The sequence below is a fragment of the Lepidochelys olivacea genome (genome assembly GCF_965140295.1).
Source record: "Lepidochelys olivacea isolate rLepOli2 genome assembly, chromosome: 28".
NCBI lineage: Eukaryota > Metazoa > Chordata > Testudines > Cheloniidae > Lepidochelys > Lepidochelys olivacea.
In genome coordinates this window covers 184,087-197,648 of record NC_140438.1, presented here as the reverse complement: position 1 = coordinate 197,648, position 13,562 = coordinate 184,087, and the positions used below count along the sequence as shown (strand labels likewise).

At 74.9% G+C, this 13,562-nt stretch overlaps 1 protein-coding gene across 1 annotated transcript; it reads left to right on the top strand.

The window, feature by feature from the left end:
- The first annotated feature begins 214 nt into the window (after nt 1–214).
- Nucleotides 215–13,310, top strand: GPC2 (glypican 2). Its single transcript, XM_084616113.1, has 10 exons — nt 215–509; nt 4,688–4,846; nt 8,543–8,853; nt 9,135–9,215; nt 9,633–9,798; nt 10,070–10,200; nt 10,409–10,549; nt 11,308–11,444; nt 11,712–11,887; nt 12,190–13,310. The coding sequence occupies exons 1-10, from the start codon at nt 365–367 to the stop codon at nt 12,435–12,437; spliced, it is 1,695 nt and encodes a 564-aa protein (XP_084472239.1). The 5' UTR covers nt 215–364; the 3' UTR covers nt 12,438–13,310.
- Nucleotides 13,311–13,562: the final 252 nt, after the last annotated feature.

The window sequence follows — 13,562 nt, the reverse complement described above, 5'->3', positions numbered from 1 at the left end:
GGCACCGGCGGGGCTGCGGGGGGCAGGGGCTCCGGGGCGGGAGTGCGGGGGGCAGGGGCTGCGGGGCACCGGCGGGGCTGCGGGGGGCAGGGCTAGCGGGGGGCTGGTCTCGCCGGCGGGCGCTAGGACCCGGGCCCCGGCGCCATTGTCTCCCGGCGGCGGCGGCCGGCGCTAGGGCCCCGCGGACGCCCCGCCGGCCGCTCCGCTCCCATTGTCTCGGCTGCTGCCGGCGCCGGGTGCGGGCTCGGCGGGGGACGCGGCGGCTCCGTTCTTCTCCGGGCCGGGCCGCCTCGCCGCCGCCGCGCGCCGCCCTCCCCGGGCCGGGCCGCTCTTCCCCCGCCCGCGGGGCCCTGCACCTCGCGCCATGGCGCCGCCGCTGCTCCTGCTCCTGCTGCTGGGGGCGGGCGGGCCGGGGGCGGCCGCGGGGGCGCGGGGCTGCGCCGAGGCGCGACGGGCGCTGGGCGCGCGGGGGCTGGGGCCGGGCGCGGTGCCCCCCGCGCTCATCTCGGGTAAGCGGGGCCCCCTGCGGCCGGAGCGCCCCCCGCCCCGCCCCCACGGGCCCCCTGCCCTGCCACCCCACGGGCCCCCCTGCGGCCGGAGCCCCCCCTGCCCCGCCCCCACGGGCCCCCCTGCGGCCGGAGCGCCCCCCGCCCCGCCCCCACGGGCCCCCTGCCCTGCCCCCCCACGGGCCCCCCGGCGGCCCCACGGGCCCCCCTGCGGCCGGAGCGCCCCCCACGGACCTCCCTGCGGCCGGAGCGCCCCCCGCCCCGCCCCCACGGGCCCCCTGCCCTGCCACCCCACGGGCCCCCCTGCGGCCGGAGCCCCCCCTGCCCCGGCGGCCGGAGCGCCCCCCTCGCGCCCCCCTCCGCGACCCCCGCCCCGCCCCCCCCACGGGCCCCCCTGCGGCCGGAGCGCGCCCCGCCCCGCCCCCACGGGCCCCCTGCCCTGCCCCCCCACGGGCCCCCCTGCGGCCGGAGCGCCCCCCACGGACCTCCCTGCGGCCGGAGCGCCCCCCGCCCCGCCCCCACGGGCCCCCTGCCCTGCCACCCCACGGGCCCCCCTGCGGCCGGAGCCCCCCCTGCCCCGCCCCCCCCCGCGCCCCCCGGCGGCCGGAGCGCCCCCCTCGCGCCCCCCTCCGCGACCCCCGCCCCGCCCCCCCACGGGCCCCCCTGCGGCCGGAGCGCGCCCCGCCCCGCCCCCACGGGCCCCCTGCCCTGCCCCCCCACGGGCCCCCCTGCGGCCGGAGCGCCCCCCACGGACCTCCCTGCGGCCGGAGCGCCCCCCGCCCCGCCCCAACGGGCTCCCTGCCCCGCCCCCCCCGCGCCCCCCGGCGGCCGGAGCGCCCCCCTCGCGACCCCCGCCCCGCCCCCCCACGGGCCCCCCTGCGGCCGGAGCGCCCCCCGCCCCGCCCCCACGGGCCCCCTGCCCTGCCCCCCCACGGGCCCCCCGGCGGCCCCACGGGCCCCCCTGCGGCCGGAGCGCCCCTGCCCCGCCCCCCACGCGCCCCCCGGCGGCCGGAGCGCCCCCCTCGCGCCCCCCTCCGCGACCCCCGCCCCGCCCCCCCACGGGCCCCCCTGCGGCCGGAGCGCCCCCTGCCCTGCCACCCCACGGGCCCCCGGCGGCCCCACGGGCCCCCCTGCGGCCGGAGCCCCCCCTGCCCCGCCCCCCCCGCGCCCCCCGGCGGCCGGAGCGCCCCCCTCGCGCCCCCGTCCGCGACCCCCGCCCCGCCCCCCCACGGGCCCCCCTGCGGCCGGAGCGCCCCCCCGCCCCGCCCCCACGGGCTCCCTGCCCTGCCCCCCCACGGGCCCCCCGGCGGCCCCACGGGCCCCCCTGCGGCCGGAGCCCCCCCTGCCCCCCCCCCCCGCGCCCCCCGGCGGCCGGAGCGCCCCCCTCGCGCCCCCCTCCGCGACCCCCGCCCCGCCCCCCCACGGGCCCCCCTGCGGCCGGAGCGCCCCCCGCCCCGCCCCCACGGGCCCCCTGCCCTGCCCCCCCACGGGCCCCCCGGCGGCCCCACGGGCCCCCCTGCGGCCGGAGCCCCCCCTGCCCCGCCCCCCCGCGCCCCCCGGCGGCCGGAGAGCCCCCTCGCGCCCCCCTCCGCGCCCCCCGCCCCGCCCCCCACGGGCCCCCCGGCGGCCGGAGCGCCCCCCACACCCGCCCCCCCACGGGCCCCCGGCGGCCGGAGCGCCCCCCTCACGCCCCCCTCCGCGCCCCCCGCCCCGCCCCCCCACGGGCCCCCCGGCGCCCCTCGCGCCCCCCGCCCCGCCCCCCCACGGACCCCCCTGCGGCCGGAGCGCCCCCTGCCCCGCGCCCCTCGCGCCCCCTGCCCTGCCCCCCCACGGGCCCCCCTGCAGCCGGAGCGCCCCCCTCGCGCCCCCCCCGCCCTGCCCCCCCACTGGCCCCCCAGCGGCCGGAGCGCCCCCTGCCCCGCGCCCCCTGCCCTGCCCCCCCACGGGCCCCCCTGCGGCCGGAGCGCCCCCCACGGGCCCCCCTGCGGCCGGAGCGCCCCCCACGGGCCCCCCTGCGGCCGGAGCGCCCCCCACGGGCCCCCCTGCGGCCGGAGCGCCCCCCACGGGCCCCCCTGCGGCCGGAGCGCCCCCCACGGGCCCCCCTGCGGCCGGAGCGCCCCCTGCCCGGGCCCCCCTGCGGCCGGAGCGCCCCCTGCCCGGGCCCCCCACGGGCCCCCCTGCGGCCGGAGCGCCCCCTGCCCCGCCCCCACGGGCCCCCTGCCCTGCCCCCCCACGGGCCTCCCGGCGGCCGGAGCCCCCCCTGCCCCGCGCCCCCCCGCCCCGCCCCCCCACGGGCCCCCCGGCGGCCGGAGCGCCCCTCCCGCGCCCCCCGCCCCGCCCCCCCACGGGCCCCCCGGCGGCCGGAGCGCCCCTCCCGCGCCCCCCGCCCCGCCCCCCCACGGGCCCCCCGGCGGCCGGAGCGCCCCTCCCGCGCCCCCCGCCCTGCCCGCCCACGGGCCCCCCGGCGGCCGGAGCGCCCCTCCCGCGCCCCCCGCCCCGCCCCCCCACGGGCCCCCCGGCGGCCGGAGCGCCCCTCCCGCGCCCCCCGCCCCGCCCCCCCACGGGCCCCCGGCGGCCGGAGCGCCCCTCCCGCGCCCCCCGCCCCGCCCCCCCACGGGCCCCCCGGCGGCCGGAGCGCCCCTCCCGCGCCCCCCGCCCCGCCCCCCCACGTGCCCCTCTGCGGCCGGAGCGCCCCCCACCCCGCCCCCACGGGCCCCCCGGCGGCCGGAGGCCCCCTGCCCCGCCCCCCCCGCGCCCCCCGCCCCGCCCCCCCAGGAGCCCCCCGGCGGCCGGAGCGCCCCCCGCGGCGCCCCCCCCAGGAGCCCCCCGGCGGCCGGAGCGCCCCCCGCGGCGCCCCCCCCAGGAGCCCCCCGGCGGCCGGAGCGCCCCCCGCGGCGCCCCCCCCAGGAGCCCCCGGCGGCCGGAGCGCCCCCCGCGGCGCCCCCCCCAGGAGCCCCCCGGCGGCCGGAGCGCCCCCCGCGGCGCCCCCCCCAGGAGCCCCCCGGCGGCCGGAGCGCCCCCCGCGGCGCCCCCCCCAGGAGCCCCCCGGCGGCCGGAGCGCCCCCCGCGGCGCCCCCGGCCCTGCCCCCCCCGAGGGCCCCCCGGCGGCCGGAGCGCCCCCCCGTGCCCCCGTCCCTGCCCCCCCAGGGGCCCCCCTGCGGCCGGTGGGCCCCCCGCGCCCCCGTCCCTGCCCCCCCCAGGGGCCCCCCTGCGGCCGGTGGGCCCCCCGCCCTGCCCCCCCAGGGACCCCCCTGCGGCCGGTGGGCCCCCCTGCCCTACCCTCCCTTGTGCCTCCCTCCACCCCATGTGCCCCCCTGCAGCCGGTACACCCCCCTGCGCACCCCTGCCCTGCACCCCCATGTGCCCCCTGCACCCCCCATGTGCCCCCCCTGTGGCCGGTGGCCCCCCTGCACCCCCATGTGCTGCCCTGCAGCGAGTGCCCCCAGTGCACCCCCTGCCCTGCACCCCCATGTGCCCCCCTGGAGCTCCCTGCAGCCAGCGCCCCCAAAGCATCCCCTTGCCGCCTCTTCTCTGAACCCCCCCCCCGGTGCTCCCAGGTCCCCTGCAGTTAGCGCACCCAATGCACCCCCCGCCCTGCACCCCCATGTGTCCCCTGCAGCCAGAGCACCCAGTGTCCCCTCTGCAGCCAGTGTGCCCCCGGCGCCTTCTGGGGTCCCCCCCCCTGCAATCTCCCTGTGTTCTCTTCATTGCACCCTCATCTGCAGCCAGCGCACCCCCCTGTGCCGGCCCCTCCCCCCCACACCCCCTTCTCTGCTCCCCCACTGTGCTCCCTGGGCTCATGCCGGTAAGGGGGGGCACGCTGCATCCTGCTCCCATTGGGGCTTGAGCCCCAGCCCCAATCCCCCTCCGACACCCCCTGCTGGAGGGGCAGCGGCCCCCATAGGGCAGGTCCAGTGGTGGGGAACGAGCCTGCAGCTCCCATATGAGCTAAATCCTCACCCAGTGGCCCCCTGCACCTCCAAGCATCTGACACTGGTTCCCCCCCGATCCTTAGACACGCGCGACGTCCGCTCCCTGGGTGTGGGAACCAGGTGGTGGGGCTGGGGACAGCGGTGGCTCTCTGGGTGTGGCAGGCGGGGGTCGGACTGTGTGTGGGGGGGGATCCTCGGGCCCCCCATGGCCAGGCACTGAGTGGTGGTGCCTTTCTCTGTCCCGCCCAGGGGAGCACCTGCGGATCTGCCCCCAGGACTACACCTGCTGCTCCAGTGAGATGGAGGAGCAGCTCAGCCTGCGAAGCGACAGGGACTTCCGTGCCCTGGTGGAGGACGGCGCCAGCTTCCTGTCCAGCACCCTGGCCTCGCGCCACCGCCGCTTCGAGGGTGAGAACCCAGGAGTCCTGGCGCCCAGCTCCCCTGCTCTAACCCCCCGGACCTGCCTCCCTTCCCAGAGCCGGGGGGAGAGCCCAGGAGTCCTGGCGCCCAGCTCCCCTGCTCTAACCCCCGGACCTCCCTCCATCCCTCCCTTCCCAGAGCCGGGGGAGAACCCAGGAGTCCTGGCGCCCAGCTCCCCTGCTCTAACCCCCGGACCTCCCTCCATCCCTCCCTTCCCAGAGCCGGGGGAGAACCCAGGAGTCCTGGCGCCCAGCTCCCCTGCTCTAACCCCCGGACCTCCCTCCATCCCTCCCTTCCCAGAGCCGGGGGAGAACCCAGGAGTCCTGGCGCCCAGCTCCCCTGCTCTAACCCCCGGACCTCCCTCCATCCCTCCCTTCCCAGAGCCGGGGGAGAACCCAGGAGTCCGGGCGCCCAGCTCCCCTGCTCTAACCCCCGGACCTCCCTCCATCCCTCCCTTCCCAGAGCCGGGGGAGAACCCAGGAGTCCTGGCGCCCAGCTCCCCTGCTCTAACCCCCCGGACCTCCCTCCATCCCTCCCTTCCCAGAGCCGGGGGAGAACCCAGGAGTCCTGGCGCCCAGCTCCCCTGCTCTAACCCCCGGACCTCCCTCCATCCCTCCCTTCCCAGAGCCGGGGGAGAACCCAGGAGTCCTGGCGCCCAGCTCCCCTGCTCTAACCCCCCGGACCTGCCTCCCTTCCCAGAGCCGGGGGAGAACCCAGGAGTCCTGGCGCCCAGCTCCCCTGCTCTAACCCCCGGACCTCCCTCCATCCCTCCCTTCCCAGAGCCGGGGGAGAACCCAGGAGTCCTGGCGCCCAGCTCCCCTGCTCTAACCCCCCGGACCTGCCTCCGTTCCCAGAGCCGGGGAGAGAACCCAGGAGTCCTGGCGCCCAGCTCCCCTGCTCTAACCCCCCGGACCTCCCTCCATCCCTCCCTTCCCAGAGCTGGGGGAGAACCCAGGAGTCCGGGCGCCCAGCTCCCCTGCTCTAACCCCCGGACCTGCCTCCATCCCTCCCTTCCCAGAGCCGGGGGAGAACCCAGGAGTCCTGGCGCCCAGCTCCCCTGCTCTAACCCCCGGACCTCCCTCCATCCCTCCCTTCCCAGAGCCGGGGGAGAACCCAGGAGTCCTGGCGCCCAGCTCCCCTGCTCTAACCCCCGGACCTCCCTCCATCCCTCCCTTCCCAGAGCCGGGGGAGAACCCAGGAGTCCGGGCGCCCAGCTCCCCTGCTCTAACCCCCGGACCTCCCTCCATCCCTCCCTTCCCAGAGCCGGGGGAGAACCCAGGAGTCCGGGCGCCCAGCTCCCCTGCTCTAACCCCCGGACCTCCCTCCATCCCTCCCTTCCCAGAGCCGGGGGAGAACCCAGGAGTCCTGGCGCCCAGCTCCCCTGCTCTAACCCCCGGACCTCCCTCCATCCCTCCCTTCCCAGAGCCGGGGGAGAACCCAGGAGTCCTGGCGCCCAGCTCCCCTGCTCTAACCCCCGGACCTCCCTCCATCCCTCCCTTCCCAGAGCCGGGGGGAGAACCCAGGAGTCCTGGCGCCCAGCTCCCCTGCTCTAACCCCCGGACCTCCCTCCATCCCTCCCTTCCCAGAGCCGGGGGAGAACCCAGGAGTCCTGGCGCCCAGCTCCCCTGTTCTAACCCCCGGACCTGCCTCCCTTCCCAGAGCCGGGGGAGAACCCAGGAGTCCTGGCGCCCAGCTCCCCTGCTCTAACCCCCCGGACCTGCCTCCCTTCCCAGAGCCGGGGGAGAACCCAGGAGTCCTGGCGCCCAGCTCCCCTGCTCTAACCCCCGGACCTCCCTCCATCCCTCCCTTCCCAGAGCCGGGGGGAGAACCCAGGAGTCCTGGCGCCCAGCTCCCCTGCTCTAACCCCCGGACCTCCCTCCATCCCTCCCTTCCCAGAGCCGGGGGAGAACCCAGGAGTCCGGGCGCCCAGCTCCCCTGCTCTAACCCCCGGACCTCCCTCCATCCCTCCCTTCCCAGAGCCGGGGGAGAACCCAGGAGTCCTGGCGCCCAGCTCCCCTGCTCTAACCCCCGGACCTCCCTCCATCCCTCCCTTCCCAGAGCCGGGGGGAGAACCCAGGAGTCCTGGCGCCCAGCTCCCCTGCTCTAACCCCCCGGACCTCCCTCCATCCCTCCCTTCCCAGAGCTGGGGGAGAACCCAGGAGTCCGGGCGCCCAGCTCCCCTGCTCTAACCCCCCGGACCTGCCTCCCTTCCCTCCCTTCCCAGAGCTGGGGGAGAACCCAGGAGTCCGGGCGCCCAGCTCCCCTGCTCTAACCCCCCGGACCTGCCTCCCTTCCCAGAGCCGGGGGAGAACCCAGGAGTCCGGGCGCCCAGCTCCCCTGCTCTAACCCCCGGACCTCCCTCCATCCCTCCCTTCCCAGAGCCGGGGGAGAACCCAGGAGTCCTGGCGCCCAGCTCCCCTGCTCTAACCCCCGGACCTCCCTCCATCCCTCCCTTCCCAGAGCCGGGGGGAGAACCCAGGAGTCCTGGCGCCCAGCTCCCCTGCTCTAACCCCCCGGACCTGCCTCCATCCCTCCCTTCCCAGAGCCGGGGGAGAACCCAGGAGTCCTGGCGCCCAGCTCCCCTGCTCTAACCCCCCGGACCTGCCTCCGTTCCCAGAGCCGGGGAGAGAACCCAGGAGTCCTGGCGCCCAGCTCCCCTGTTCTAACCCCCGGACCTCCCTCCATCCCTCCCTTCCCAGAGCCGGGGGAGAACCCAGGAGTCCTGGCGCCCAGCTCCCCTGCTCTAACCCCCCGGACCTGCCTCCCTTCCCAGAGCTGGGGGAGAACCCAGGAGTCCTGGTGCCCAGCTCCCCTGCTCTAACCCCCCGGACCTGCCTCCCTTCCCAGAGCCGGGGGAGAACCCAGGAGTCCTGGCGCCCAGCTCCCCTGCTCTAACCCCCCGGACCTGCCTCCCTTCCCAGAGCCGGGGGAGAACCCAGGAGTCCTGGCGCCCAGCTCCCCTGCTCTAACCCCCGGACCTCCCTCCATCCCTCCCTTCCCAGAGCCGGGGGAGAACCCAGGAGTCCTGGCTCCCAGCTCCCCTGCTCTAACCCCCGGACCTCCCTCCATCCCTCCCTTCCCAGAGCCGGGGGAGAACCCAGGAGTCCTGGCGCCCAGCTCCCCTGCTCTAACCCCCCGGACCTGCCTCCCTTCCCAGAGCCGGAGGAGAACCCAGGAGTCCTGGTGCCCAGCTCCCCTGCTCTAACCCCCCCAGACCTCCCTCCATCCCTCCCTTCCCAGAGCCGGGGGGAGAACCCAGGAGTCCTGGTGCCCAGCTCCCCTGCTCTAACCCCCCAGACCTCCCTCCATCCGTCCCTTCCCAGAGCCAGGGGGAGAACCCAAGCATCCTGGTGCCCAGCAACCCCTGCTCTAACTCCCCAGACCTCCCTCCCTCCCTTCCCAGAGCCGGGGGGAGAACCCAGGAGTCCTGGTGCCCAGCCCCCCAGGTCTGGAGCCCATGCATCCCCTGGTGGGGTGCTGAGCAGTCTCTGCCTGTCAGTGGCCTGGCTGGGCATCCCGGTCCCGAGCCGGGGTCTGACCCGTTTCATTCAGGGCTGGGGTCGGACCGGGCACCCTGCCCTTACAGTGCGATGAGAGCGGGAGGCGTGTATGGGGGGCAGGGGCTGAGGGTGCCTTCAATCTGCCTTGACATCTCATGGAGCTTTTCCCCGTTCTCTGGTGCAGAGTTTTTCCGGGAGCTGCTGGCGGCCGCTGAGCGGGGGCTGCAGGCCATGTTCACGCAGACCTACGGCCGCCTGTACGCCCAGAACGCCCGGCTCTTCCAGGGGCTCTTCACCGAGCTGCGGCGCCACCAGCAGGGCGCCCGGCTCAGCCTGGACGAGGCGCTGGGCGAGTTCTGGGCCCGGCTGCTGGAGCGGATGCTGCCCCTGCTCAACCCCCAGTACCAGTTCCCCCCTGAGTACCTGGAGTGCGTGGCGCGCCAGGGGGAGGCGCTGCGGCCCTTTGGGGACGTGCCCCGCAAGCTGCGCCTGCAGGTGAGACTCCGGCCCTGCCCAGCGCTGCCAGCTGGGGCTGTGCGGTACCTGGGCCCCAAGGGGGCTGAGCTGGGGGGAGACCGTGGTGTCCTCTCCCACAGCTCCCCATGCCAGGGCGGGGGGCTCTTGGCCAGGGTCCCTGGGAGGCCGGGGGTCTGGGGCGCGGCCAGGGTCCCTGGGAGGCTGGGGGTCTGGGGTGTGGCTGGGGTCCCCGGGGGGCTGGGCTCTCTGGGCTGGGGGGATCTCTGGGGGGCTTCCCTCACCCCTCCTGTCCCCCCCAGGTGACGCGGGCGTTTGTGGCAGCTCGGGCCTTTGTGCAGGGACTGGCCACCGGGCGTGATGTGGTCACCAAGGCCTCCAAGGTGAGTGGGGGGGAGGCATGGGAGGGCAGAGGGGGTGTGGGGGGCTGCATGGGGGGGCGGAGGGGCTGCGGGAGGAGGCATGGGAGGGCAGAGGGACTGTGCAGTGGGGATGCAGAGGGGATACTGGGGGAGGCGTCTCTCTGTCCTTCTGGCTGCCCTTTGGAGTCGACCCAGAGCCTGGAGACCCCCCTAGATTTTCCTCTCACACCCCACAAAGCCTGAGGGGCTGCTTGGGGCTCCCCTGTCGACACCGCTGGGGTCCCCAGCAGAGAATGCCAGCTGGGGAGTGGGTCCCCTCTCTTCCCTCATGTCCCCCCAGTGCAGTGTCTGGAGGGGGCGGGTTCCCTCTCTGCTCCCCGTGTCTCCCCAGTGCAGTGTATGGGGGGGTCCCCTCTCTGACCCCCGTGTCCCCCCCAGCTGCCCCCCAGCGGCGAGTGCCTGCGGGCCGCCATGCGCATGTCTTCCTGCCCTCTGTGCCGTGGGACCCCGGCCCTCAAACCCTGCAATGCCTTCTGCCTCAACGTCATGAAGGGCTGCCTGGCCCGCCCGGCCGAGCTGGACCCCGAGTGGAACCGCTTCCTTGGTGAGACCCCGGGGCGCTGGGGGGTGGCACAGGATGCTGGGTGGGCGGCATGGGGCTAGAGGGCAAGGGTGCTGGGGGGGAGAGTGTGGAGGAGGGTGTCTCCGCAGGGGACTCTCCCCACCTGGGCTTTGCCCCCCTACCAGCTTATGTGGGTCCCCCATGGGGCTGGCACTGGTTGGGGGCTGTGAGCCCCACGGGGGATCTCTGGGAGGGGCTCCCCCTTCCCCATGGTGTAACTCAGCCTCCTGCCCCTCTCCCCCCGCCTCCCCAGATGCTCTGATCCAGGTGGCCGAGCGGCTGGAGGGGCCCTTCAACATGGAGCTGGCTGCCGACTCCATCGGGGTGAAGATCTCGGAGGGGATCATGTACCTGCAGGAGAACGGGGTGCAGACCTCTGCCAAGGTTAGGGGCTCGCGCTGCCAGGGGGGGCGGGGGTGCTGCTGGAGGGATCTCACAACACTGCGGGTGGGGGCTCTGCGAGGGGAAGCTACTAGCGTGGGGGCAGGGGCGCTGCTAAGGGGGAAGCTCGCAGAACCAGGTGGGGAGGGTCTGGCTGGCTCTGAGCTGGCCCCGCCCATCCCCATCTCCCCCCCTTTGCCCCTACCCCCAGGTGTTTCAGGGCTGCGGGACCCCCCGCCCGGCCCCCGCCCGATCCCGCCGTGCCGCCCGGGATGACACCAAGCGTCGCTTTCGCACCTACCTGCCCGAGGAGAAACCCACCACAGCTGCAGGGACCAACCTGGATCGACTGGTACGGACCCCCCGAGGCCTCCCCCCCCGCTGCTGCCCCCCGAGTCCCCTGTTGCCCCTGCCCCAATCTCCAGGGTCTGACGACACCCAAGCTTCGGAGCAGGCCTGTGGGGGAGCCCAGCAGCGTGCCATATCCTCCCCAGAGCAGCCACCTGGCCTCTGTGAAGGAGCCTGGGGGCTCCTGCCCCCCCCCACGAACTCTTCCCCACTGAGCCAGCCGCCTGGAAGAGCCTCTCCCCCTCTGCAGGGAGCCTGGCGCCCAGCACAGTGGGGGCCGTTGGTCGCCTGCACCTGCATGGGCAGCCGGCAGGGTGGCACGGAGGCGAGGAGGTGCCCCTCGGAAGGCAGCACTTCACCCCGACACTCTTCCCTGGGCGCTGGGGCTGGGGCCGGGCCTGCCTGCCGAGAGGCGGGGGACGGTCTCCGTCCTCTGGGGCACTGAGGGGGCAGATGGGACGTTCCCCTCCTCTCTGTGGGGTTCTCCGTCGAGACGGGGTCACCAGCACTCACCCCAAGAGCAGACTTAACCCTTTTACACCCGCGTGGAGCAGTGCCAAGCGCAGAGGGAAACTGAGGGATGCACAGGCTTTGCAGGCATGTTTCAGAAAACTTCCCCCCATCACACCTTGGCCCCAGCCCTGCTCCCTGGAAAGACTGGTGTGGACCCCCTGGGGTGGGGTATAGCGGCTCACGTCCCCCAGCCAGCCCTGAGGAGCTGGCCCGTGGGCGCTGATCCCATCTGCCGCCCCCTGCCCCCAGGTGACGGACGTGAAGGAGAAGCTGCGGCTGATGCGGGGGTTCTGGGTCACCCTGCCCCACACGCTCTGCAGCGACGGGAAGGTGGCGGCTGATGTGACAGACGAGGACAAGTGCTGGAACGGGCAGGCCCGGGGCAGGTGAGGGGGACAGGCTCAGCTGGGCAAAATGGGGGGGATGGGGGACAGGGGGAGCTTCCCCAATAGCCAGCGCTCCTGCCCCATGGCGCCCCCTTCTCGGAGAGGCCAGGGCTTGGGATGCCAGGAGGACACCCCCCCACGCACACACGTACATACACACATTGGGAGAGGCTGGGCTGGGGTACCCGGGCGCTCCCTCCAGCTGGTGCTCCACCCATCCCCCACCCGCCGTGGGGAGCGGCGCTGTCTCTGACCCCCTCTCCCTAGGTACCTCCCGGATGTGACGGGGGATGGGCTCGTGAATCAGATCAATAACCCGGAGGTGGAAGTGGACATCGGGCGGCCCGACCTGCTCACCCGCCAGCATGTCCTGCAGCTGCGGGTGGCCACCAGCCGCCTGCAGGGGGCCTACGGGGGCCAGGACCTCGACTTCCAGGACACCTGTGAGTCTGGGGGGTGGGTGGGGGCCCCCTGTGGGCTGGAGGGGGTGGGGGGGACCGCTCCCCTACTACAAGGCTGTGCGTTCCTTGGAGGGGCTCTGGCCCCCTGCCCATGTGGGTGATGGGGATGGGACCCGGGCGGCGAGTGCCTCGTCACCTGTTCTCCTGGGGTCCAGGGCTGGGGGGGTTGATCCCCATGTGTCCCCCACAAACACCCTCTCCAGGCCCTTGCAGCCCCCCCAGGGAGGCGTGGCTGGAGGGGCCCCCCATGTCTCTGACACCCCCCCCCTTTGCTCTGGATGCAGACGAGGACGGCAGTGGCTCAGGAGGGGGCGAGCGGTACAGCGAGGACTGGCCGGCTGGAGGGGGCAGCGTCAGCAATTCGGGGTCCCGCCCCCCGGACTCCCGTTCGCCCCGCAAGGACCGGCCTGGCAAGGGCTCCAGGCAGAACCACCGCGTGGGGGGCAGCAGCAGCCGTGCCGCCTCCTGGGGGGGCCCTGCCCTCCCCCTCCTGCTGCTCCCCGTCCTGATGCTGCCTCTGCTGGGGCGGTAACTCCCCAGGCGCCTTGAATGTAGGGGGGATCCCTCACTTGGGGTGCAGCTGGGGGGGACTTGCATCTTCCAGGGGCTCCCCCGCCAGCCGGGGGAACTGGGGGGGGGGCGTTGGGGGTGGAGAGCGAGATGGGAAGTAGCATTAGGGGAGGAGGGATGGTGGGGGGTAGCAGGTGAGGTTTATCTAGCCCCCCAGGGGGAATTGCCAAGGGGAGGGAAGGGGGGCTAGGTTAGTTAGGCCCTGAGCCGGGGCTGAGCATGGACGAATGTACTGGGGGGGCAGGGTGTGGGCCCCACACAGAGCTTTTATTTTTTTACTTTGGTTTTTTTTACAGGGTGTATTTATTTGGGGGGTTGTTTTTTAATGAGGCAACGGCCAGGTTAATTTTTTATAGGGTGGGTGGTGGGGGCAGGACTGATTTATTTCCTAGTCTCTTTCCAGAACACACATTTCCCCCCCCCAGCTCGCCCTGCCCCGGTGGCCCAGCTCTGAGCAGCCCCAGCGAGTCTCGGTCTCTCTCCCCCCGCCCCAGTATCCACCCTACAGCAGGGCAGGGAATGGGGCGGGAGCTCCTGGCTTCCCGCAGCAAGGAGTGGTCCTGCCCCACTCCCCGCAGTGCCCCTGCTGGGGGAGGCCGGGTCTGGAGAAGCCGGGCACTCCCCTCCAGCAGGGGGGCAGCGTCCCCAGGGCTGCTGGGCGTGGGGCGACTTTCCCGGGCCTGGCACAAGGGGTTTTGTAGCACAATGTACAGTAGATGCCGATCTGGCTTTTTAAGGGAACGAACCTTTTTTTAACGAGTTTGGACGACTTCTCCGTGTTGGTTTTGTCTTTTTTTTTAATCACACAATAAAACATTTAATTTATTGACTCTCATTCTGGTAGGATCTTATGCAGGGGTGGGGCGCAGGGGGCTGTTTTCATGGGGCCGCAGCGCTGGGACGTGGCCCCTCTGGGGTGGGGTGCGGAGGCAGGGTACGGGGGAGCCCCTCGCCCACTGCTGGGACGTGGCCCCTCTGGGGTGGGGTGTGGGGATGGGGTACAGGGGCACCCCTTGCCCAACACTGAGATGCAGCCATCTCTGGGGTGGGGGAAGCTCCTGGGAGATGGGGGGGAGGATAGCAGTCA